Source organism: Tyto alba, unplaced genomic scaffold, assembly GCF_018691265.1.
Source record: "Tyto alba isolate M040663 unplaced genomic scaffold, T.alba_DEE_v4.0 Super-Scaffold_1000006, whole genome shotgun sequence".
In the NCBI taxonomy this organism is placed as follows: Eukaryota; Metazoa; Chordata; class Aves; order Strigiformes; family Tytonidae; genus Tyto; species Tyto alba.
In genome coordinates this window covers 8,138,293-8,164,897 of record NW_024881272.1, presented here as the reverse complement: position 1 = coordinate 8,164,897, position 26,605 = coordinate 8,138,293, and the positions used below count along the sequence as shown (strand labels likewise).

Genomic DNA, 26,605 nt, shown 5'->3' with positions numbered 1-26,605 from the left:
TTCTTCTCTCCGTAGGTTTGTCGGACTCTGAACTCCACCCCTTTTCAGTGTCTTTATTCAGAGGTGGTGGCTTCAGTACTGCAAAATGTATTCCAGACTGAGGCTATGTCATTGCTATTACACAAGAACAACTGTTTGCATTAGTAGTTCTTCCTTGTAGTCAAATGTCTTGTCAGTGATGTTTATTTTGTTGATGAAAGCTGTGATTGAGCAGAGGTCCCCACTGAACTCTTCCAGGGAAGCTGAAGCATTTCCTCAAGGAGTGCCTAACCTAAACCTTCTGCTGCAACAAGCCTGTTTGCCTTTGTATTTTACTTAGCATTTGTGCATCGAGCCTTGTCTGCTGTTGCACTGGCCGGTAACCTCGCTTGGTTGAGTCTGTCTGAAGTTCCCTGCCTTCCTCTTGGATAAGATCAATGTTATTTTGTTAAAAGATGGCACTGCCTACTGTTCGTCTCCTTCCAGGCCATTAATTAAATGCTGCAGTGCTTGTATGTATTCATTAATTGTAACTTACTTTTTTCAAGGAGTATGGATAATTCTGTGGGTTAAAGATTAATTGAATATTTTTACAAATACACAATTCAGAAACATGGGAGCTAAAGTATTGTTCATAAACACCGTTTTACCAGAAGGCCCCGATGGTTCCATGCATTTTTTTTCTTTTTCCATTTGTTGATGAGACTCACGCAGCAAGTTGAGGACACTGAGCTTTGACCTGACTGACCAACATGCTTTGGGTTAGTCAGTCAATGCAGACATTTTCCATGTTACAAGAAAGAACTGGACAGAGAAATGTCCTTCCCCAGCCAGCTGCAGTCTGCCAGCCGGCATCCTGAATACGCACGGGTGGTTAGGGAGGGGAAGAAACCACGTGGTCGCTTGCAGTGTGGCACTGCTGACGTTCTGCTGCAGGTAGATTCAGTCATTTATATAAATACTGTTTCTTATCTCTTAGCCTGTTCTTGAGTCTTGATAAGGTGCTGTTCACCTTCTTGCTTAGTAGTCCTTTGAAACTTGGAGAAAAAATGTAAACAGTTCTAATGAGCCATGCTTTCCTTAGCTACACTGATTGTGTTTAAAAACTATACAGGAATCTTTGAAATAGTTTGTGAATTAAATTACTCTTTCAGAAAGTTTCTGTCTAGATCTGGTTTATAGTTTCCCAGATAGCCCTTTCAAGAGAGCTAGTGACCTCTTCCCTGCATTTTGGAGTGCTAGGCTGAGATAAGTGACAAACTTCTGGTGGGATACTGAGAGGATGGGGGCATAAGAGCTTCTTGAAACCTGATGCTCCTCTTCCAGTGAGCCTCTTAAGACCTTGTGGACCAGTTTGTGATTCTTGATGGATTATCTTTCCCTTCCAGTATCATTACACTTTTAAGATATTCTGATTTCCAGTTTAGTCTGAGTCCAGTGCTGTTGTGATTTTGAGAGAAACAGACATTGCTGTCTCTACCCAGCTCAGTTTTCAAGGAACTGATTTTTTTCAAGGCACAAGAAGATATTTGCATCCTTTGTCCTACTAAATGTTTTTAATGCTTAAACTGCATGTGAAATCTCCTCTCGGGAGCTTTAGCCTCTGGTACTCCAGCTGTGCATCAGCAGTCTTTCCTGCTGGAGCATTGTTAAGAGGCCAAGAAAACTTTTTCCTTTATGGAAAGTCTGCTCTGCCAAAGACTAAGACCTCTGGTTGAACTGCCTGAAGGTCCTGCATTCAGCTGCAGGATGAGTGCAGTTGGAATTGGGGTTTAGTCAAAGCCTGTATGGTTTGGTAGGATCGGCTTTTGGAGACATCTGCTCCTGCTTCCCAGGGTGACTGTTTTGGTTTCTTCTTTGCTCAAGCTAATACTATGCTTTTCAGTGTAGGATTGTACTCATTTTATGTGCTATCTGCCTTGTCTTTATAAATGAGGCTTTATTTTCTTTTTAACGTAAAGATCTCTAGGGGAAGGGATTGGCTGTTTCTCATCAATGAAATCTGGTATAGCTACTTGATGGGCTGTGAATCACTTTGTCCCACGTCTGCCTAAAGAGAAGGTCCTGGAGTTCCTGTGCAGTTCCTGCTGGTCTGAACATGGGAGCAATCAAAGCAGCAAGCATGTCTGTCTTACTCCATACGGCTTTTGTGAGGGGAAATATGCAGGAAGTAACTTAGTTTCATAGTGGGCAAAAAGTGCTAAGAGTTGGAGGCTGTTCCCTTTTTCTACTTCTAGTTTTCAATTTTGAAATACCACATGGACTAGCTGTTTACTTTGTACAAGGTCACTTAAAACCTGAGTCGGCATTTTGCTTATTTCCCAGGCTCTGCAAATATCAAGGTCAGGTTAGGCTTTTATTAGCTTCTTGGAGTAATTTGTGTTTCCTTTCTTGTTGTCTTTTATATGTATGTTTCTACATTTCTATTAAAATATTGTACAGTTAGTGTATTTGAGCTTGCCTTCACTAGTTTACCCTATACTTACTGTGTTTTTTAGAAATGTAGTTGCAACTAGCAAGAGCACAAGAAAATAAATGCCTCCAGAAACTTTCAGCTAAATGAATTAACATTTAGCTGAAGTGGTGGTGGCATTCAGAAGCACTAGGGTTACGAACACGTGTATTACACTCTACCATTCATAATGGAGTTTGCACTTGAAAGCTGAATTTCAGTTCTATGAATGAAAGGCTTGATTCTTCCTAAAACTCTTAACAACCAGAAAATAAGTTTACCAGGTACATGACTACAAATAAATATACTTGGTTGAGCTGCAATTAAGTCAAATCAGCATCCCTGAAGTAAACTGTTTCAGAGCTCTTTTGTCTCATTTGCTTTAAAGCTACCTGACTAACCTGGCAGAGACAAGTCTTGTGCGGAATATTCATGGTGAAGTTTTCAAATTAAATCCTCTTTTATGTCCAACACTGAAAGAGACTTCTGTCTCTGCCATGAAAAAGTTATTCAGGAACCTCTCAGGACAGACACTACATTGAAGACCTAGGTAGCTAACAGCAGAAGGATCAACTCTTTTCTTTGCAGCACCTGCCCAAAACATTCCTCTATTTCTTTCATTTGCACAAGATGTTGAAGTCTCTTCTGGGGGTAAATCAGCCCTTTTGGGAGAATGAGACGTTGTAGCCATCCTGCAGTCCCACTAAGAATGAAGTGATGATGCCGATTTGAGGGAGGGCAGTTTTGAAAGCCATTTACAAATATGTGTGATGTTTTTTTTGGGGGGGAAAAACCCAACACAACCTTTATTTCTCTCTCTTGAAGACTTTGGGCTACACAATGAATTTTCAAGCCACTCAAGCTCCACTTCAATAAGGGCTCAAGCATTTTCAGTAAACTTGAGATTGCTTTTCATTCTTGCCAATTCACCGACTCCGGTTAAGAAATTGAGAGCACCTTGGATTTTAGCATGGGCTTTGTAGTATTTTAAAACACAGTTCCAGAATCTTTCAAAAACTGTTACGCTTACATTGCCTGATGGTGATGAGACTGAGTACTTATTAATGTGGTTAGATTGATATGCTCTGCTTGCCTTATGTTGCTTTTGATTTGTATATTTTTGTCCAGAAGTTGAGTCTGGATTTCAATTATAACTTCAATAAAGAACAAGTTTTTTTCATTAAAATACTCAGTAGTAAAATGCAATAGTTAATTGTTCATTTATGCCACTCAATACACTGAGTTGAATTTCCTTTGTTTTTAAAACAAACTCTATTAAGATGGAGCTCTGTTTGATTTGTATTCATAATTAAACACAAATATGATTGTGATCTGGTAGCTGCAAAAGGAATATTAGAAATCTGAGAAGCTAAGTGAAGATCAAATTTAAGGACCTCAAACATGGTATGTTCTTGAAATACCGTTGAATTGCTCAAAGACGTTTAAGCTCTGCTTTTTTCTTCTCTTATGGAGACGTGGATATAACTTTAAAAAGTTTGGTTTATATTGGGGCTATGGAAGTATGGAATAGCCTAGGACATAGGGTTATTGCAAGGACATCAGTAATGCCACTTGGTCTTGTCCTTTCTAGAAGTGGAGAAAAAGTGCTAGGGAAAAAAAATTAAAATAAATCATAACTGTTGATATTACTAGTGACATTCGAAATGGGAAGTTAAAAACAAACCCAGAGAGTTTATATGAGGGAGTATTTTTGCCCATTTTTGCTTAAAAGAAAAACAAAAAAACAAAACAAACCACAAACATGCATGCATGCCCCCGACCCCAGTCCACCAACAATCACCCACAAAATGCTGTATTTCAGGAGTTCCATTCAGCCAATCACAAGGCAACTGGCTTTGAGAGAGGCGTAACAATCCAGAGTGGTGTGGCAACTTCAGCACTGAAAACTCTTTATGCTTTAATGATACCGAGTTTAAATGGGCCGCAGTCAAAAGGAGGATGTAAATGCCTCGAGAACGCTTCTGCAAAGTGATTGTGCTTTGGATGAGTGTTCGTCACAGACTGTGTTCTTTGATCTGGGTTGGGCCGTCTCCAAGAAAAGAAGGAAAATCAGTTTTATAATAAGCAAATAAGGTCTTGATTATTTTTTTTAAAGGAAGCCAGTTGTGTTGATTTGTGAGATACGCACGACTACTAGGAACCAGTCTGAGATAACTGACTCTTTTCAGTTTGGTTTCTGATAAGCTAATATCAAAAGCTAATGAACAAACGACTTCTATTATGACAAATGCATGGCTCTGTTTTTTCATAAGGTAGAGATCTGTGTTTTTCAGATAACAATATGAAGTGTTAGATTTCCCCCCAACTGTTTTACTAAGCAAACTGGGAAGTGAGGATTAATTCTGAAAACTGTATTGTAATTATTATTACTCTTAAAATTTTACTGTGTTTTTTTAAGTGATAAAATCCTTGTTTTGAAGTAGGCCTGCTGGAAGAAGGAACACATGCACAGAACAAAGTCAGTTGTGCAACTTCTTTTTTTTTTTTTTTTTTTTTATTAAATAATAATATATTTCTTTGCCACAAAGGGAAAAAAAATCCAGGGCTCACAGGACCAAAGGCTAAGATTTGTTTAGTACTTTGAAAACAAAAAGAATCATGATTTTAGTATAGTAGATGGAGATGGTTAAGACTGAACATTTTTACATTCCTGCCATCAATAAAGATTTCAGTTCTTTATATTGGAGGAGGGTGTGTGTGTGCACTTGCATCATAATTTCTGGGCCACTAATAAACAAGGTGACTGGTAAGCAACATCTGATGAGTGTTTTTAAATTGACAAACCTGAATAAACTGGAGCCCAGGCAAATTGGCAGGGAAGATGCGTGGCCTGCTTTGGAATTTCTTATTCTTGGAATACAGGGGGGAATTCCAGGTAAATGTAAGTGCGCAGCTGATAGAGTAGCTGGAGATGACAAATGAGAGGATCTTAATAGTAGCAACACAGTTACTTAAGAGTCTTGACCCAAATAATGGAAAGCTGCTGCAAGCTAGTGAGGGAGGTGGTGGTGTCAGCTGGAGGGTGGGGGAAGGTCATAACAAAAAAATCTAATCTTGTTCTCTGATAAAAAATGGGCTTTTGCTGTTATGTACATCCTATCAGCATTTTGGGAAGAGTGGTAAAAGCAAGTTATAAGAAAGTGTAAAAAAAGAAAAAAAAAATGTCAACCTTTCAGTGCTTAATGTAACAGAAAGGGGAGAAAATATCAAAAAGATGACTGTGGACTGTGACCAGTACTCTGTGGTTGCACATGTGCTCCCATATGTCAGCCTGGGAAGAAATCCACTGGTGCTTAGCAATTAGGTTTTATCTGCTGCAGAAACTCAAATCAAGAATGACTTGAAGCTTAAACTCAACAATTTCAGCTTAGAAGTAAACCATGCAACTTTAATTGGGAAGATGAATAAGTGTTGAAACAAAATATTGATGCAAGTGGTAGGTTCTCTAGATCTTGATGTCAAAGCAAGATGGATTTGGGTAAATAAATAGTAAATACGAATTGCAGAGCTTCCTATAGATGTGACTGTGAAATTCTGTGTCCCGTGAAACTGATTTCATACTTAGTGGTCTAGTGGTCTTTTTCCTTAAAACTCCCTGAAACAGTATACATTTGTTTTCTTCCCTCCAGTGTATCTAGTCATTAAAGTGTTTTATTAGAGTATTTATTTTGTTTCTAAGTAAAAAAACATCAACCAAAAAACCACCAACTATTTGTAGTTATCTGTGAAAATACCTGGGGGTAGGAAAATGAGTGTTTTAGGTAGAGGAGTCTCAAGAATTCTATTCTTCCTCATCAAGTAATATTTGATGCGTAATTATTATAGGAAAGAATTAAGCTCTCCTGACAAGAGTTACTTTGCTGCTGGCCTGTTAGCGCTGCTTTGACTGAGATTTTCATGTGAGGCTGTCTTCTCCCTTCTTAGTCCCTCTGGCTGCTCTGCAGGCAGACCTTCACTCTTTCTGCTTCTCACATCCTTTCAGATGTATCTTCATATACTGCAGGCTGTCTGCTGGCTCTCACATGGTACTTTTCCAAAGTTATTTGCAGTTCAGCTCCTACCCGAGGACAGATACAGATGCTAGTTGTCTTTTGCCTGGTTAGATGCCAGTGTTGTGAAGCTCTCAGTCTCAAAGGTCCTAGAAATAAGAAGTGGCAATCAGGTTGGACTACAGTGCTTCCCTTGGTTATGTTATCTGTGCAAGAATCTTCTTGTGTCTGAGTGTCACAACTTTTATTGAACTTGTTTCTTTCTGTGCATCAGGCCAGTTCTGTACTGAAGACGTTGATGAATGTCAGCTCCAGCCCAACGCTTGTCAGAACGGAGGTACCTGCACCAACCACAACGGAGGCTATGCCTGCGTCTGTGTCAATGGTTGGAGCGGGGACGACTGCAGTAAGAACATTGATGATTGCTTCACTGCCTCCTGTGCTAATGGATCTACTTGCATTGATCGAGTGGCTTCTTTTTCGTGCATTTGTCCAGAAGGAAAGGCGGGTAAGGGCAGAAAACTTGCATAGGCCTGGCACTTGGTAGAAAATACTTCCTGAAGTTTATACATTTGTTTAAAGTGATGTGTTTATTTTACACACTTTGTCACCAAACCAAGAACAAAAAGAAAACATGTGCTATCCATGAGTAAAGACCTTTTAAACCTCTGTAGCTTAGGACAAAAAAGTATTTGTATTAGGCTGGAAGACAAACTTATTACAGTTTAGATTGCAAGGCAAGCAGATCTTTTTCTAGCACTTAGGAGGATCTGTATTTGCCTGAGAAGTTATGCATGAGGGTGACTAGCTCTGTGCCAGAAAGCAAATTTAGATACTTTTGCCTGGCTGAGGATGCCCACACTGTTATAGTGGAAAATTGGCTGTTGTAGGGTAGGTAAAAATATGAAAGTCTCCTACTACCCTGAAATACAAGTGATCAGCATATCTGAATTAAGAAGGTGAACTTCGTGTGCACCTGTGTTTTCAGCTGTCAGAAATATCATCATGCTGGTTAGAGATAAAAGTTAGTTAACTGCTCCAAGGAGGAGGTATTGGTAATGGTAAGCCATTGTACTGCTTCAGAAGTGCTGGAGACACCTCTGAAGTCACAGAATCTGTATTTAAATATTGTGTTTTGGAAGTATGTCATGAAATCCCTGTTTTAGCATATAGGTTGAAGCCTATAAGTTATTGCTCAAGCTTCTGGCTGTGGGAGTCTCTATTTGAAATATCAGGACAGAGGATTTGATTGTGTAACATACAGTCTGACTGCTATTTCTCACTTTTTGGATAAACTCGGATGCTTCTCTAGGTCTTCTGTGCCACTTGGATGATGCATGTGTTAGCAATCCATGCCAGAAGGGTGCTCTGTGTGATACCAATCCTGTGAATGGACATTATATCTGCACCTGTCCTCAAGGCCATAAGGGAGCAGACTGCACTGAGGATGTGGATGAGTGTGCAATGGGTGAGTTTCTATTTGTTATTTGTGAGTACATGAAGAGGGAGTTGGGTTGTTTGCTTTATGAACCAACAGAGGGGCAAGAATACACATTTTGTTGAAGCTTCTCAACCTAAGTGTGACTCCTTTCCTGCTCTCCCCCTTCCATTTCAGTGTCTTTAGATGAGTTTTAAATCTTGTGTGAGGCTTGGGGCAAAGAGTTGGGTCAGAATAGCTGTCCATGATGAGCTGTGAGCCTGTGGAGAATGAAAAGCAGTGAGATGCCTAACCATTCCTCATTGTGCAAGAGAGCTTTACCATTGTGCGAGGAGTGCACGCAAACAGATGTGATAATTAAGCTGACGCTTAGAACTGCAGTGTACAACGAAAGTACCACAGTTAGCGTGAGACTTGTTGCAATTCCTGCCTTGGTAGAAATACATCAAGGCTGTTTGACAGCCAGAATATGGCTGGACCATTTGAATGCCTTCCGAGACTGGTGACCGTGTAGGCTTTTAAAGCTGTAGTTCTCTGATATCATGCTGCTGTGTTGTTTTGGGGATTAGCTGGACTCACAGACTTGCTTATAGTTTTATGAGTGCTAGTTCATGCTTCTAGAGTGTGATGCATGAAGGTAATACTGAATCAGCACCCGCAGAAGCGTTGGAAAGAAGCACTACTTTGAATTTCGTTCCTCAGTCAGCCTTGCAAAAGCGTGCCATTTCTTTCTGAAAACACACGGAAGACTAGTTTGGATGTTTTGTGGCTGTAGCAGCATCTTGTCAGCCTCAGGAGTGAAGTAAATGTAAAAGATGATATAGAGATAAGGCCTTGAAAGCACCATTAATTCTCTAGTTCCTGCTAGTTGATACTCTCCTCTTAAGAACTGTCACTAGTAATATGGACCAGAGGTGCTTCTTTGGTTCATTGGTAATGACAGCAATCTTCCTTTTTGCCTCTGACAGGCAAGTAACTGCCACATGTTTTCTTCAATCATAGCAGCCTTTCCCCAGAAGGATGAACAGTCTTCCCCTGGTATTACTTGCCAGGAAGGAATATGCACTGGAAAAGACCATGACTAATAAAGAATGCTGTGGCTTTCCTGCTTTGAGGGAAGGTTTTGACACACATGAATATATATATTTTTCTTGCAGCAAACAGCAATCCGTGTGAACATGCTGGGAAATGTGTAAACACAGAAGGCTCTTTCCACTGCGAGTGTTTGAAGGGCTACACAGGACCTCGCTGTGAAATGGACATCAATGAATGCCATTCAAATCCATGCCAAAATGATGCCACCTGCCTGGATAAAATCGGAGGATTCACTTGTCTCTGTATGCCAGGTGAGGGGAGTTTCTGACAAACACAGGGCTTCCAGCAAAAGGAAAGAATCAGAAAGAGCACAGGGAGGGTTGCCAGCTCTGCTGAGGTGGAACACAAAATTGCAAAGGGGTGAGGCTAAATGAAATGATGCCTGATGTGGTGGCACCAGCCAGGAGGACTTGGCATTTGTGTGGGGGAGGGAGAAGGCAATTAGAGGACTGAGAAAGAAACCAGTCTCTGCATCAGCAAAGTAAGTTAGCATTCTGAGCTGGAGTATATGTGTAGCAACATATATGTTACTATACCTGGTAAAGTATGTGTTCAGAAACTTACATTTGTGAAAGCAAAGCAGGTGCGAACTTAAAAAAAATGACTGTGTTTAGAGATATGTGTATGAAGATTTTAGATAATAGTGTTTGGGTTTTTTCTCTGCTTAAAATAACCCAAATGATGCAAGCTCCCACTGACCTGAGGGAATAACTGTAAAAAAAAGTTATTTGATTGAAATTATGCTTGTGAAATTTACATGTCCAGCATATGAATGTTCTGCTATTTTGCTTTCTGATAAAAAGTGGTAAAAAAAGAAAAGGGTGCAAGTTGACAGTTGCAGTCTTATAAAGTATAATGAAAGAATTGTGACCCCTGCAGGTGATCAGCCAAGACCATGAAAACTAGAATGAGTTTTTATTAATATCTAATCTGTTTTGAAAGGTGGAACTCATCCCAAGTATTTCACCCTTCTTAGCATTTTCCTTTTACCCTGTCATTAACTAAAAAGCCTTGAGCTAAAATTATCTGCTATGTTTGTTTCTTTATCTTTTGCCTTGTATTGGTTCATAACCAAATATATTGATATCTCCAAAGTGTTAAAACATAACCTCTTCTCATCAAGTGGAAGAAAACATAAGATGTGAATTCAGAAGAAACTTCTGAGGATGATGATTAAATGAGCATGTTCAGCAACGGTGAAAAATACACATTCAACATCCCTTTTTAATCTCTGGTGTGTGATCTAACCTCGTGGGTTCTGTCCAAACTGCAAACTTGCAATGAAACTAGGCTTAGACTTTCAGCACTGGTATAAGAGGCAATTACACTTTCAAGGGCACTTTTTAAGGCCTTCAGTCACTTCTTCTTATTTTTTTTTTTAAACAGGTTTTAAAGGTGTTCACTGTGAAGAAGATATTGATGAGTGTCTAAGTAATCCCTGTGTGAACAATGGAGAGTGCCTTGATAAAGTAAACCGCTTTCTCTGCGTTTGTCCTCCTGGTAAGTACTTATTTCTGGAGGATTTTCCTGCTTCACCTTACCAAGATCTGCATAAATAACCAGTGAGAGATTGCGGGTGGCATGTTTCTTGAGTTTCTGTTGTCTTAGTGCAGCATCTGTTTGAACGAGTGAGTTGCAATCACAGGTAAATAAGAATAGACATGCATTGGTTGCAATAGTATTGTGTCTGTAGCTGGGTAAGTGTTGAGAAACACAGAGTTGGATGTCTCATCTTAAAGGGTAGTTGGCGGCATGAACTTCTGTCGTTGTGGATATCATAGTGAGATATAGGTAAATAATTCTAAATACGTTTTAAAAATCAGAGCCTCCACATGTGTTTTGTCTTTTTCTGAGGTTTTTAGGTAGAAGCCATTTTTCCATCAGTATAGTTTGTCGTTTACATGAAGAGAGAGGTGGATTGGGTCTCCACTTTAGAAAAGAAGGATAAAGGCTGAGCCGAGGGATCAGTGTTAGCTACAGAGTAAAATCACTTGTTTTTCTGATGGCTTCCAAAAAGTTTTGAGTTCAGAATATACTGGACAAAAGCCTGCTCTGCATCCCTTCTTATTGACTAATGATGTTCTGGCTCTTCCAGAAACATTCCTGGAGTTTTAATTTTTTTTCCTGAAGTGCCTAAGGATCTGCATCATCTGACATACCCTGTTGATAGTTCGTTAACTGTTTCAAGAAGTGCATTGAAAGATACGGTGCTATATTGTACCGCATTCCACACTGCTGTAGTAATTCTAGTCTGAAGGCTCTAGTGAAGTGTGCGTTACTGTTTCATTTAAATGACTTACTTTGATTACTTGACAGTTTTTATTTGTGGCCTCTCAGTTTTATAGACAGGCATACTGTCCAGCAGTGGCCACCACTTGTGCTCCACCTGCTCTATTTCTGTTTGACTTGGCCATCTCAGTTTTCAAGCTGAGGCTCCTCTGACCTGGAGCATAGAAACTATGTTTTGGCTTGTGGTTTGGATGAGGAACCAGTACACCCAGGGCTTAGTGCATATGCTTAATAATGCAACTGAGTTTAGTTTTACTGAGCTTATATTTGAGTGGTTTTAAGGATTTACTAATAAATAATTCTTGGCAGCGCAGCTGTTTAGATTAACTACTTCAAATTACTTCTGGATTTTCATCTTTTTTTCTGCCTTTCAGGATTCAGCGGTGCTGTGTGTCAGATTGATATAGATGACTGCTCCAGCACACCATGTCTCAATGGAGCCAAATGTATCGACCATCCCAATGGCTATGAGTGCCAGTGCGCCACAGGTTAGTCTTGTGTTCAGAGCCCCTGGGCTGGAGATCGCATGTAACCTAAATACATAAAGGGATGGTCAAAGAAGTGTCAGAATTCTTTGTTTCTTTCTCTGAAATACTGCTTGTTTCTTGCAAAGCTTTGTCTACTTCTTTGCAGCAGAGAATAGTATTTAAGTATAGAAGCCCTTTCACTTGTGACAGCAGCAAGTTCACAACTGATGGGGGTTCTGGCCTCCTGCTTTCAGCCCCATCTCTTGCTTCTCAGAAGGCAACAGCTTCTCCTGTATTGACTATGGAATCCATGAGTGGAAAAACAGCAGTGTGAAGCCTTTTATCTGTGGCTTACCTTCCTTTCTTCCAAGTCGGATTATATAGCATACAGTTGAAGAACAAGAGATGGACAGAGCAGTACTGCTGTGTATTCTGATTTCTGTTGTGTCAGGCTATTTTATGTCAAAAGTGGAGGACTGAAATGCAGTAAAAATTGTGTCCACTGGAAGAAATACCACATGGTAGCTGCCTGCCAGAATGTAGTTAAAATGATTTGTCAGTCATCATACATAAATTTTGACAGAGCTGTAGATGGAACCGAGGTGTTTTTTGGTTAATACACTGAGTTCCTTTACTTCTTGGTTAATTACACATTTGGAAGTGTCAGGTCTGATTATGGGATTTTCTTATCTTCAGACCTCTAGGAGTGATGTAGATATATTTTATTTTAATTTTTACATCTGATTAAATAAGAGGATTCAGAGCTGTTACGCTCTAATTCTCAGTAGGGAACGACTTTTGGTTGCTTTCAGTTAATGGTGCCTGATGCATTGCTCGTGATGCAGATTCAGGAGTGGAATGCCTTGGCTTTAGGGAAGAGTCTGAATGGTTCCTGGAGCTACCTTTGTCCCCAAAAATGTGCTATTAAGTTGGCTAGCCTGATGTGCAATTTTCCTCATTTTTAATCATTCCAATAATCAAATTGTTAAGGCAAGTTTTACTTCACTAATTTATTCTGCACTGTACAGAATATATCCAAGATTAGCCTAAAAATTCCTCCCCCATCTCTTCACGTACACCCTCTCCCCCTTCCCAAAGTCCTGAAGAAACAATGAATTTGTTGGAAGCAGGGGAATGCATTAGTTCTAATTAGGAGAGGAATAATTATTGTTGTCAGAATTATCCTTTCGCTTATTGCATGTGACAGAATAAGCTGACACTTGCAAAAAGAAGAAAAAGCTCAAATCTTCTCCAAACTTGGAAACTATCTTAGAAAGTCTTTCTCAAGCTGGTGTGTGGTCTGGTTGTTTTCATTCACCGAGAGTGAAGAGCCTATTGGGCCCAGTAGGGTTTTGGGTTGTGTAGTGAAGGACAATGTGGAGAGCTGTGCCTTGAAAAGCATGTTCTGAATTTGGGCACTAAATTGCTGGAACCACCTCAGTACAGAAATCCTAGGTTTCCCAGATGAGGGGGGAAGACTACTGCTTCTGTGAAGGCACATGATGTATGGAGCATTTTCAAGGAGCAGGCTGAAAGCAACCAAAGGTATGTTACTGAAGCAGCAGCTCTTAGTAAAATCCTTGGTTAGTACTTTGGCTGAAAATGGAAAAGGGACTCTGTACTAGGGCTTTTTTCCATCCTGTCTGAGGGGTTCTTATGTTCTAGATTCAAGTGTGGTTTTTTCTAGTCTAACTTTTGCCTGCAAAGATGGAAATCACATATTGATAAGGTATGTTCAGTCAAGAGATTGATAAATATATCTGATAGTTAAGCGGTTCAGTTGAGCTACAATAGGAGGCAAGGTAGTAATTTTTGAACAGATTCATGCTAAGTATTATATTTAATATTGACAGCCTTCTATAAGACTGAAATGTGGAATTCATCATTGGGGCAGGTCAGTTACTGAAAAATAATGTTTGAGTATGTTCTTGCTCTATTAACCTCATGAGTGATATGTGTTCCCTGAATGGTAATCGCCAGCTGCCGAAGTGATTGAAAACTGCAAAATATTTGGCCAAATGCTGTACAGATAGCTCTATTTACTGCTTGCTTTTTGTCTTTTCTTTCCCTTCTGGCATTATTCCACTTCTCCTTCCCAGTGGTAGATCATGGCTTTCTTTTCTTGAGTTGTCTTAGGTCTTTCCTCTTTTCTTTGCCTCTCTCCCCCCCCCCCCTTTTTTTTTGCCACTGTTCGTCCTCTTATCGGTTTGTTTTTCTTCCTTCCCTAACATCTTTTTATATCCATCTCTCTAACTAGCTTCCCTTCCCTCTCCCCACCTACTTCCACACCCATTCATCCATGCATACGTTCGCAGAACTTGGAAATGTTAGCCGTCACCTGGTATGTTTGACCAGAGAAATAACCACAAACCTGTATGAAAAATGGGGAGCCTGTTATCCACTTATAATACTCAGGTGAGAATCACTCTTCAGCTGTTGAAATTCCCTGCAGCTTGGTTTGTATCAGTCTCCAGTTGGTGTCTGAAATTTGAAGTTCTACCTTCCTAATCTTCAGCTGCCAGCAGGCAGCATGAGCTGTTGCTCCAAAACCTCATCTCTGAAATCGATTTATTTTAAATTGTCCCTGCTTCATATAGCTCTGCTCCGTCATGGAAAACAGGGCTCCTGAGGGAGTTGTTTGCGGCTCTTAGCTTCTTTTAGCCCTTCTGGTGAATAGATTCTGTCCTTCTCTGTTGCTCAGGAAGTTTCCCAGCTGAAGCAGAATGAAATAGGCCAAATTGCGGCTTGTTTCATTGCTCCTAACTGAAGAGGTTGCATGCAGTGTTTCATAAATTTGCAGTTGGTGTTTGATTGGAGTTACTGAAAGGTTTCTCAATGAGAGGGGCAAGAAACTTTTTAATAAGCAGAACTGCAGAAACTTTGACATGATCAAAGGGAATTCCCTTGGAAAGGTTTCTGCAGCATCTTTGCAGTAATTTCTCATTCTAAAAAAGTCACCCCCCCGGTATTGTGTAGAAGAAATGATGATGGGGGAGTACCTTCAGATAGTTTATACTGATGCGAGTAAATATTACTGGTGGAGATTTACATGTTTCCTCTCATTGCTACCGTTCTGAAAAAACTGAAGGTAACCACTTCCAATGCCAGGATTCTCCATGCAAGATGTTGTTCTGTAATGCTGTGAGCAGTCGAAGAATGTTGTTTTCCAGGGCTGGAAAACGGGCAGCCGTTGAGATGCCCAGTTACGCTTTGTGCTGTCTGCCACTTTACTGATTCTTAATATGACTCTTTCTATATTTGTGTTATGCTCACTGCAGCATCACACCAGTTAACTTCTTAATTACTCCTGTTCATCATTTTTCCTTAGGCTTTACTGGCCTTCTGTGTGAGGAGAATATCAACAACTGTGATCCTGATCCTTGCCACCATGGGGAATGTCAAGATGGAATTGATTCATACACATGTATATGCAATCCTGGCTATATGGGTGCCATATGCAGCGAGCAGATAGACGAATGCCACAGCAATCCTTGCCTCCATCAAGGGCGCTGCATTGATTTGGTGAATGGCTACCAGTGCAACTGTTTGCTGGGCACTTCAGGTACATAAAGCACAAGCGGAAGGATTGGATTCTAACAGAATTCAAGTGTTTAATTATTTCTGGTGTGTGCTCTGGTGTGTGCTAAATTTGCATACAGAGATAAGCTTATGGTATGGGAGTGTCATTTTCACATTACTTTTCCTTGCTGAATTTTGGTGCGTTTGTGTGGATTGCCTAACCCTTACTGGTACTGCAATTCATCTTGGAAGAGTTTACCCCCTATTTACTTCCAAAATTCAAGCATGCAGAAAAAACTAGGCATGGTGTTCAAAACAGTTTATTTTTTTGTATAAACATTTAGTACAAGTTCAGGATCATATTCAGTCAGCACCCAGTGACTCAGGTGGCATTCCCTTGGTGTTGCAGTGCTTCTGCATCATCACCTGTTTAAGTTGCTGCAATGCATGTGTAACTTTGAAGCAGGTCGGATTCTTAATTTGGCTATTTCTGGGATATAGTTTTGTTGTCTTCCTTGTAAGATTTGGCCTCCTTATTTGTCTAACTATTTTTTTCTAGGAGTGAACTGTGAAAATAACTTTGATGACTGTGCAAGTAACCCATGCATTCACGGGGACTGTATTGATGGCATTAATCGCTACAATTGTGCTTGCAAACCTGGATTTACAGGTAAAGTCAGCTACCTGATAGCTTTGAATTGTTTTGCAGATAGTTATCCAGCTAGCTAAGGAAGCTGTTCTTTGCATACTGACTACAAGGGATTCAGTTAGTATCTCAGTAAATCCTTCTAATCTTTGAATCTCAGCATCTTACATTACAGCAAGTTCTACCAACCAGAAGAATGTGAAATGTGCTGTGAAATGCCATTCTTGTTAGGTAATTATGTCCAATTCATGGTTCTTGGGTTTATAACAAATAAACCCATGTGACTTCGGTTTATTATTTACAGCTTCTTTCCAGGGACAGAGAGACTGGGAACAATATAGAGAGGTGTTTGATTAGACAGTACCTTGGGCTTTGACCATGAACAGCATTTCTCTTTCTGTGAAAGCAAAGCATTAACTCAGTGTTCCAAAACGATCTGCTCTCCACTCTGAAGTCTCCAACTTAATAACCTGGTTTTTTCAGTACTTCTCTTTCATAGTGTGGTCTGTTCTGTTTCCTTTTTAGATTATAAAGTCTTCTCTAATACACTAAAAGTAAGGCTGAGAAAAGAAGCTTTTAGGCACTTTTGGATCCATGCTTAGAGCTGTAGATCTACATCAGGACTATTTCTGATGACTGAAGCACATCTCAACACTGTTTATAATGGATTTAGTATGTTTTGAGCCATGTAGGGTAATATGCTCATAAAATAATTGTTGTAAGGCAGTTGGTACTGCTTATAACAGTTTTCTCATCATGTTTGTTACTGTTTATTACTGAATGATTCTAATTAGAATTGATCTGAAATGCATTAGAAATAGCACTAAGAGGTTTCATGTGTCTTGTGCTTTTCTCTTGGCATATTTCTAAACTTCTGACGCTCCTTCCTTCCTTTGGCTCTGGCATGGTGGTACTCTTTAGTCCCCCAAGCAGGAAGAAGCATGATCCTGATCACTCTTGCCTTTCAGCCTTCTTTGTTGCTGACGTACCATATTTGTTATCCTACTGGACTTCCTACTGTTATGCTGTTAAAATAATTCAGTAATATAATGAATTGGCATAGTCCAGTATTTAAAGAGCTGGCTTGCATGGGGTCTTGTTACCCTGTCCTTTCCTTATGTTAAAAATGCTTTCAACTTACTGCAACATTCACTTTGGTTAGCTTTCCAGCCTCACAAGATCTTATGGTCACTACTTCAAGGATCTTGCAGTCATAATCAGAGGCAGGCAAAACAGGAAATGGTGTTTTTTAGAGTCCCTTTTGTGCAGTAAACCACAAGAACTATATTTACTGCAGACAGTATAGCAGTACTGGTTGTTCAAAGGGTAGGTACTTTCAAAGCAGAAGAACAGGGCTACGACAAGTGGAACTCAAGACGTTTTTTCCAAGCATGATAGAGTTGAGTGATTTTTGCCTTCCTAATCAATAATAACTGGTGATTTTTAGTGGAATTCTGTTGAGATTCTCGAATGGTTTCTAAATACTTGTTGAGCGTAAGTGCTGTTTGCCAGGCAGAAAAAAGTGCTGCATCTTTCAAAAATGCTTCTCTTGACTTTAGTTAAAGCACAGAGGCATGCAAGCTCTGTCTGACTGCATTGGCTTTACTGAGTTGTGTCTTAACGTATGTGCTCATGGGTGTGCAAAGCAAATGTTCTTATAAGAAATACTACTTAATAAGTATTGGGTTTTCTCCTAGGCCCCCGTTGTAATGTGGACATTGATGAATGCACGTCCAACCCCTGTCATAATGGTGGAACATGTATAAATGAAGTCAATGGCTTTCGATGTGTATGTCCCGAGGGTTACCATCATCCTCACTGCCAGTCACAGGCAGATGGCTGTCTTAGTAATCCCTGTGTACATGGCAACTGCACACATATTACTAGTGGGTAAGTACTTACTGTCACAATAAACTTACCTGCTACCTTCTATAAATTTTTTCTCTTGCTTTGCCTGGAGCTCCATCTTGACTTGAGGTTTCCGTTTTTTCTCTAATCTCTCAGATAGGATCCAGACTTATCTGCTGCCCATGACATAATCACAGGAAGGTGTAGACCTTTAGTCACCAGCTGATATCTGTGCTCTTTCAACATAGATTTTTCTGTCCTGCATTGTATTCTTTGCTGTCTTTGCATGGGCATGTAGCGCAGGGTGGACTGCCACGGTCTAAAGGGAGGGTTTGACAATTCAAGTGAGTAGAGTGAATGCAATTAAAATAAAGAAATTATTCCAAATTGAATCTCTGGGGAGCAGCAGCTATCTATTCCATCAAACTCTAAAATGTTTAGTGTGGAGATGACTATCTTTGTTGGCTAGTGCTGTACTTGCTACTCAAATACTCTGTATTAAGGAACAGGCAGACAACTTTTGACACTAGGAGACAGAGCGGTATTTGACTTAGAACAATTTGTCTGAGGCTGAGATTTTGACAGCTTTAGTCCCATTGTTGCATGCCTGAGAGAAAAAGGGAAAGCTCTTTCTGGCTCTTTTGATGACAGTAGTTGCTTCTGAAACTTCCCATCCGGAAAGACCAAATGCTGATTTCAGGAGCCCTGAATCAGATCTCTTTTTGGTAATGAGCGCAGGGCCTGCGGAGTCAACAGGTTTGGGGAGGTAGGTCTGGTGTTTGTGAAACTTCCCAACTGTACGTGGAATAGCAGTGCCTCTCAGATGCGTGCTGCATCCTGGAAAATGTTGTCAGCACTTGGGCGAGGAAGTGATTTACCGCTGTGGGTAGCTCTGTAGGGCAGGATTCAGCACTTTCCCTGGAGCTGGGAAGAAGGCTGCCTTTATTGCTAATTCAGCCTCTATGTAAGCCTGGGAAACAAATGTTTTGGTTCATTTTGTCTATCATCTTCTACCTGCATTCATATTTATGCCCATGTGCACCTTACGCTCAGTGCCAGATAAAATAAGTCTTGTTTGTGTGACAGGGAGGGAGGCCAGTGTGCGTGTTGTGTGGCCTCAGTCCAGGGTGATTCACCAAGTCCTTGGTTCTACGTCATGCGGGTGGAGTGCTGCTCTGCTTCAGATTTTGAAACATGATGGAGAAGATTGCTCCTGCTCCCAGCCGGCTGTTTTCATTTGTAACCACTACTTTGTATTAAGAGAGTCTAGTTATCTTTGGAACCTATTGTTCCTCTCCACTTTTTTAAATCTTTTTTTTCTGCCTTTGTTTAAATGTGTTGAGATGGTCTTATCAAAGCAGAAACATATTGCCGGTTGACTGAGCGCTTTGTGACAACTGTAAGAGATGGAAGTGTGGTTTGAAGGGAGGATTTATTTTCAGTATTTTCATAACTATACACCTGGGGTAAGCAATCTAAGTGTAATTTAGGGCTTTCCTAAAGAGAGTCTTCTGGTTTTCTCTCCAAAACTAATCTGCAGGAAAAAATGGTAGAGGAGTTATTTCAGAATGCTTTAAAATTACTGCTGTTTTTGCCTTTAAAGGTACAAGTGTGTCTGCGACCCAGGCTGGATAGGAGATTACTGTTCAACAGAAGGGAACGAATGTAAATCAAACCCATGCCAGAACGGAGGAACTTGTGAGGATCTGTTGAATGGATATAGATGTACTTGTAGGAAAGGATTCAAAGGTGAAAATTCAGAGAGTTTCTATTCTCTTTTTCCTTTCCACTCCATTTCACCCCTAGTGCCATTTTAATCTTCATGGAAATAAAATAAAATTCAATAAACTTCATGGAAATAGGAGTCAAGACAAGAAATGCCATGGTTGTATGAAATTAAGTTACAGTCAGTTCATATAGACATGATACAGTAGTAGAATACTTAGTAAGACCATATCTAAGCCATGTTTGGACTCATTAAGAAATGTTCTGATGGAAGCTTGGCTTAATTTTCTTTGTAAGAAACCTAGACTGAGATATATAAATGCACTGTGAATTGAAGGGGCATTAAACTCGGAATTACCATGGCTGCTCTCTGTTAGTATCCACTGAGCCCATGTGGAGTGCTCTGATCTCCTTTTCCTTCTGCTGGGATTTGTCAAATATGGAAATGCTGTGTAGGATAATCATGCAAGTTACAATCTCTTTATTCATTCTTTCAAGAAGCACCAAGCTCTTAGTGGCATACTCTCCATGGTTTTTCCCCTTCTGCTCTCCAGGTGTGAACTGCCAGGTAGTGGTTGCTCCTTGTTCCCCTGATCCTTGTGAGAACTCGGGAATTTGCCAAGAATCTCCTGACTCTGAAGGCTACACCTGCCAGTGTGCCCCTGGCTGGGAAGGTAATGTGGATGTGGAACATAGTGTGCTTTCAACCCTGAGCAGTATTGGCACTGAGCCTTTTGATCATTGCCTTATGGGTTGTCTTACTTCTGGACTCTCCATGTTTCAGGGGAGAGATGTACAGTGGATATTGATGAATGCCTCTCAAAGCCCTGCAAAAACCATGCTCTGTGCCATAATATTCAAGGCAGCTACCTGTGTGAATGTCGGCCAGGCTTCACTGGAGGAGACTGTGACAGTAACATTGATGACTGCCTTTCAAGTGAGTATCAGCAGATTGTTCTGTCTTCTAGTTTTTCATAGAAATAATTTTGCTATGCTATTAATGACTGCTATTTGACAGATACTGAAAGTTCTTTGATAATCTCTTTTCAAAAAGAAAAAAAAAACCCAGACCTCAGCTTTGTAAGACTTGCATATTTGAGGCAGTTAAAGTCCATTAACATTCAGCCGCTGGGAATGGACTACAGCATTCTAACTGATAGCAGGAGTTGTTCCCAGATTCTTAAATTGAAAATGTCCTTAAAGTTTGCATACTTTAATAAGGGGCACTGATAAATGAAGAATTATATTTGCCTGAAATTTTAATACACCAAGTTAAAGTAACACTGCAGGGCTTACCTGTATTTCAACGTTAAGCTTGGTTGAGGTGTGGTGGGAATCTGGGGTATAACAGTCTTTCCTGAAATGTCTCTGTCTCACATTAATATTCTGGAAAGAGTGGGTCCTGTGGCCGTTCCAGCTAATCCATATTTGAAAGCAAATTAAGTAGCTGGAAGGCCCTCTGTTCCAGAATAGGTAGCAGTTGCAGGAGGATAGCCCATACACTGATGAGTACTGAAATTGTTTAAATTACAAGAAAGCAAATATTAACTTAATGCCCTTGGCACTGCTGTTTCCAAGGAAACCAAGTACATGGTAACTTCTTTTTCTTACTGGGCATATTCTGTATTATCATCAGATAAAATCAGAGTCTCTTGAGAAGTGTCAGTTGTTTAAGTGTTCATCTGTTAATATTTCAAAAGTGCTTTATCAAACCTTGGAGGAGTTCCCAATGTTGTCATTTTTTAATTGGCTTTCTCTTTCAAAACAAAACAATAAAAAAACAACAAACCCCAAACCTCTATTTTTTATTAGAATAGCTTAAAACCAAACCAAAGTCTTAAAGGTAAGAATTTAGAGAGTTACGTTCTGCATTGAAAAAAAAATTAAATCTGTGGCTGCTGTAGAGAAGGATCCAAACAAGTCTATTAGCAAAAGTTACCGTGGGAGACCCCAAAGCAGCACTGCTGAAAGAACTTCTAAGACATCTGGCTCAGCCTGAACTTTTGATGGCTTCTTTCTGAGCAAACAGGTACAGTACAAAAAGTGTCACTGTGCACTGACCCAGAGCTTTGCTTACTGAAGCCAACTCGTCCTGTTAGTTTTTTACATGGGAGTCTGAAGATAAAAATGTTTTTAAAGTGTCCATCTTTCTCTCAAACAGCTGGGAAATGTCTTTCTATTCCAAAGTGTCCTGAGAGCTGTGAGATTCATCCCACGTTCTGTGTTAGGCAGCACACCCATGAGGCTGAAGAAGAATTTCAGATTACTGCTACAGCTGATTTCATTTAGCGTAACAAAAACCTTCCATGGCTTGAGCCAAATGTCTTTAATCTATGAAGCAAACAAACCCTCCAACAACAAGAACTTATTGAAAAGTTGATACTCGAGTCTCCTTTTTCTGTCAGTAAATGTGTGGCACAGAAAATTAATGCGCAGCTTTTGGCTTCAGTCATAAATGGCTGGCTGCCATAGACACAACATTTTATAGCTGCCAGGGGTCTCACTTTGAATGTGCTTTTTCTCTGCAGTAGTCAGATGACCTTTAAATGGATGCAGGTGTGCGTCTTATAACACAAATTTTTATCATGTGAGCATATTTCTCAGTCAATAAATGAGCTTTAATTACCTTTCACATCTGTTTTCTTTGTTTACCAGTGAACAGAATGGTCTTGTACTTATGTTGAACTGCACATTTTTGGTGGAATCTATTTGCATTTTCAAGTTTGTATTTTAGTAGTAATTAAAGATAGTCACAGATCAAAAAAACCTCCTCTGTAACCTTTTTTCATCGCACTTCCTGTCTCCCCTTTTCCTCTCCCCTCCCAATTTCCCTCTCTGCCTTCATATATGTAGGCTTTTGGTCTAGGGAATGCAGAGTAGAAAAGGAATGTGGCTTTAGAGGCAGTGTCTGACAGAGGAATGTGGGTCTTAAATCCAAAAGTGGATGGAGCAAAGCAGGAAGAAACTACTGAACAGTGGAGAACTTTCAGGCAGATTGGTACTTGTGAAAGTAGAAGGAATACAGTAGTAGGGGGTGGGTTAAGCCCAAAAATGGTGACACACAAGTATCAGGACAATGGTAGGGATAAAGAAAACGTCAAGAAATGCAGAAGTGAGGGGAATCCACGGTGGTGTATGAATTTGTGAGCTTTTCTGCCAGCCTTTCCTCAGTCAGCCTTTGATACTAGGAAGAATGCTAAGTGCTCAGTAATGCAGAAGTGCTCATATATTTATACACTAATATCCACATACATTTTTGATTTGACTGGACTACTTTCATGCTAAAAATTAAGCACACAAGTTTTCTTGTGTGTTGAGCAGTGTCTGGGAAAGAGAGAACGGGCCAAGTTCTCCTATGAATAAGACTTCGTAAGGAAGAAGAAAGTTGCTGTGCTGTTTGTATTGACTTTATCGGTAGGCATTTGTCAAAAAAGCAGAGTTTGAATTTTAAACCAAGAGGCTTTGGGTCTGGTTTTGTTGGGTTTGGTTGAACAAATCCCAGCAGAGAAACCTGTAGGCCCTGAAGCTTGGTCTTGATCCACACGTTCTTGTGAATTTGTTGTTGATAATGCTTTGCAATTATGTCATCCATAAAGTGGTTCAGAAAAACTTGTCAGTAGTCTGTCACACTCTGGGCTGCGTGATACTTTTTTCCTAAAAGTGACTACTCTAGGCCTGGCCTTTGACTGTTACCCATTTTAACATTTACTGTAACGTTTCTATCCTAGATCCCTGCCAAAACGGAGCTTCCTGTGTGGATGGGATAAACTCCTTCTCATGCATCTGCCTACCTGGATTTCATGGAGATAAATGTCAAACAGATACCAATGAATGTCTGAGCGAGCCGTGCAGGAATGGAGGCTCGTGCACCCACTATGTCAACAGCTACACGTGCAAGTGTCAGCCTGGGTTTGAGGGAACCAACTGTGAGAACGACATCGATGAATGCACGGAGAGGTGAGACAACTTCATTGTGCTGCTGCACTAAGGAGCCACAGAACATGTGCTCGTGGCTTGAAGTCAATCCTACCCAGAAGAAGTTTTTAACGATGAGGATCTGTTTTCCTGCTTTTTGTCGCTGAGACATACTTGTGATTCGTGCAAGGAAAACTCACTTACCTTGTGCAGGATACTAGCTGAAATAGCTGCCTGTCAAAGTTGGTCTTCTGTTTGCATGACTAGTTAAAAGCCTAGCTCTGTTGTAGGAGGAATATGACAGTGCTTAACAAATGTTAAGACAGTAACAGATGCTATTTTATCAAAACATAAATAATTTATATTTTTATAAGACCATTATCATATAGGGGAGGGGAAATAATTGATTGGTTATGAACAGTTACTGTATTGAGAAATATGAAAGCTGCAAAAATGGAAGCAATGGCCAACTTTCAGAAAGGCAGGAAAATTAAATTATCCCTGAGTGGAGTTATTGGCTGCAAATAATATGAGGAAGCAACCGGGAGGAACACTAAATCCACAAATTCTGTACTGGAAAAGTTTAATCATCAGGGATCTTTTAATGCTCACAAATTGGATGTGGTTTAGCAGTGTAGAGATAAAACCTGAGGTCATTCTAAGCAGGAGGGGTGTGTGTGTGTGTGTGTGTAACAGAGTTAAAATGCTCAACAGCTGGTCCTTGTATAAATGGTTCACTGGGTAGTTTTAAAAGCTCTTTGAGAGTTAACCCTGTATATCCATCATCTGCCCTTGTATTTTTGTTTTAAGCATTTTCAGGATTGATGTCAGTAACTTCAGATTCTTAAATGGAAACAATTTATGATAAAGCTTGAAATGGTTAAAAAAAATAAAAATAGTCTATTCTAGTCTAGTTACCAGAAAAAAATAAGGCGCCTAAATGCAAAGCTCTTGGTATTCTCATGCATTTTTTTGCACACAAAGAAATTATCTTTCTTATCCTTTATAAAATTGCATTTGTGGGGGAGGAAGTATTTTAATATATTCTGCTTAAGAACAGGATTGTGTTGCTGATTAGGGTGTGTTTAATTTGCACAACAGTCAGTTTAATCAAGTGAAATATGTTGGGTGTTTTAGCAGAAGCCTGGTTCTTCCTTGACGTTCATCCTGTTTTGTTTTGTTATCAGTCAGGATAGAAACCAGTCTTGCAGGTATGAATGAAGGATGTAGCAATTTTCAACGCTCTGCCAAGCTAAACCAGTCACACCTTCTCAACCAAAATTTACTGAGCTATATTTAAGAGTGCCATGATGGTTGGCTAATTTGAATTCGGTTCAAATAATTCTTCCATGTCTTGTGTGAGAAGCTGCCTGGGAGAGAGTGCCATCTTCTTTTGGAGATGGGTACCTGATCTCAGTGAAACATGCCAAGTGATTGACAGTTCCTCTGTCTTCTCTTTCTTGTTTTGCCATTAATGTAAACAGCAGTTTCTGCTCGCTGTAAAACAGAACTCAGGCCATGAGGCAGAGGGACATCTCTGATAAGTAGGTTGATGTTGACATCTCTACTGCAATCACAGTTAGAAGTTAGATACTTAAAACTTGCACTGGAAGTTCAAGGAGGTGAGTCAGTGCCTTCCCTCATGGAAGTACCCTTTGACAGTGCACGAAACAGACAACAGGCATGGAATTTGTTTTGTGTACACTATCAAACTGATTATCCTGAGTCTGATCTAGGGTTATTTTCAGAGGAGCAGGATTTTCCTGGCAGGCATTTCTTTAAAAGGAAAAAGGAGTCAATTTTGCATGAGGTATCACTTCTCCTAACTTTCCCAGTCACTTCTCCATAGGACATCTAATCTGGCAGAATTTTTTATGATCAGAAGATTGGAGGAAGGGGGAAAATTCCTTTGATCTGAATTCTGCCAGGGCACGTATGAGTAGTTTTACAAATCAAGGACTTAAGGTTCTCATGAGAAGAGGAGGAAGGAATTTAGCAATACCAATACTTTCACATAATTTCAATTAAGAACATGCTTTTGTTTTGCATGTTATACAGACTTTTTCCTTGAGAAAATATACCTGTGACTCCTTTGAAGCTTTAAAAGAAAGGCAAATTGTTTTGTTTCTCATAATTTGTAATACAATTGTAATTTGTAATAAAATTTGTATAAAATTTATCAGTTTGAGCAAGCCACACGCCTACCTGGTACAGTACTGTTTGTGGTCACATTTAAGCTGGGAAGATTTTATTGAATAAGTTTCCTCCATCACTTATGACTCATTGAACCCTGCTTTACTTTCTTCATCTGCCAAGGTAAAAGACAGTGAGCTGGCGAGTGAGCTGAAGTCCCCCTGAATTGCTGTTACCTGATTTATGCTTCATTAGCAGGAATTTGCCAGTGGTCAGAAGATCCTGTAATCCGATTTTCTCTCTCATTTCAGTAGTGTTTACCTGCTGTGAGCTAATTGCATTTTGTCTCAGTTCACCTTTGTTCTCGCTCTCTTGCAGCTCCTGTTTCAATGGAGGTACTTGTGTGGATGGGATCAACTCCTTTACCTGCCAGTGTCCGGTGGGGTTTACAGGACCCTTCTGCCTCATGGAAATTAATGAGTGCGATTCACATCCTTGCTTGAACAAAGGCTCCTGCGTGGACAGCCTAGGCACATACCGATGTATATGTCCTTTGGGTTATACTGGGAAGAACTGTCAGGTGGGTGACGCCTTCTTGCCCGATTTGCACAGGGCACTGTTGTTTGACCTGTCCAACAGCAGAAGTGACTGGGGGAGATGTGAGGTACCAAATGTGACAGAGCTCTTGCGCCTTCGGTTCTGCTAAGAGGTGGTCGGCCCTTTAGCCCAGGAAAAATAAGTCCAGAGCCTCTGTCTAACAGAGTAGGTGCCCCCGTTCAAAACTCCAGAAATCAAAAGTGTCTGTTTGCAAGGAAGAGAGGAATGCTTGGTTATTTATGAGGACAGGTGTCACTGGAACTTTCTAGATTAGTTTTCTCCATAAATGAAAAACAGCTGTTAGCTTTGAAAATGGCTGCATTTCATTCGAAGCATAAAATTGCCCTGATTGACAGCAGAGGCCTGTATGAAAAAAAACACCAAACACACACAAAGCAAAAATCTGTCTGATTAGCAGGAACTTGATTTAACTGGTTTATTTTTTTACAGGGAGGTGTAGTTATTCCAGGTTGATTGTAGATTTTTTTTTTT

At 40.1% G+C, this 26,605-nt stretch overlaps 1 protein-coding gene across 1 annotated transcript in view; it reads left to right on the top strand.

Moving 5' to 3' along the window:
* Nucleotides 1-26,605, top strand: part of NOTCH2 (notch receptor 2) — an 87,804-nt gene that overhangs the window by 36,393 nt on the left and 24,806 nt on the right. Inside the window, exons 6-18 of the mRNA XM_032998544.2 lie at nucleotides 6,716-6,949; nucleotides 7,754-7,909; nucleotides 9,037-9,225; nucleotides 10,361-10,474; nucleotides 11,638-11,751; nucleotides 15,059-15,292; nucleotides 15,809-15,919; nucleotides 17,593-17,785; nucleotides 19,347-19,492; nucleotides 20,023-20,142; nucleotides 20,253-20,405; nucleotides 23,197-23,425; nucleotides 25,895-26,096. Coding sequence (XP_032854435.2) covers nucleotides 6,716-6,949; nucleotides 7,754-7,909; nucleotides 9,037-9,225; nucleotides 10,361-10,474; nucleotides 11,638-11,751; nucleotides 15,059-15,292; nucleotides 15,809-15,919; nucleotides 17,593-17,785; nucleotides 19,347-19,492; nucleotides 20,023-20,142; nucleotides 20,253-20,405; nucleotides 23,197-23,425; nucleotides 25,895-26,096 — 2,195 coding nt within the window. The remainder of the gene's footprint in view (nucleotides 1-6,715; nucleotides 6,950-7,753; nucleotides 7,910-9,036; nucleotides 9,226-10,360; nucleotides 10,475-11,637; nucleotides 11,752-15,058; nucleotides 15,293-15,808; nucleotides 15,920-17,592; nucleotides 17,786-19,346; nucleotides 19,493-20,022; nucleotides 20,143-20,252; nucleotides 20,406-23,196; nucleotides 23,426-25,894; nucleotides 26,097-26,605) is intronic.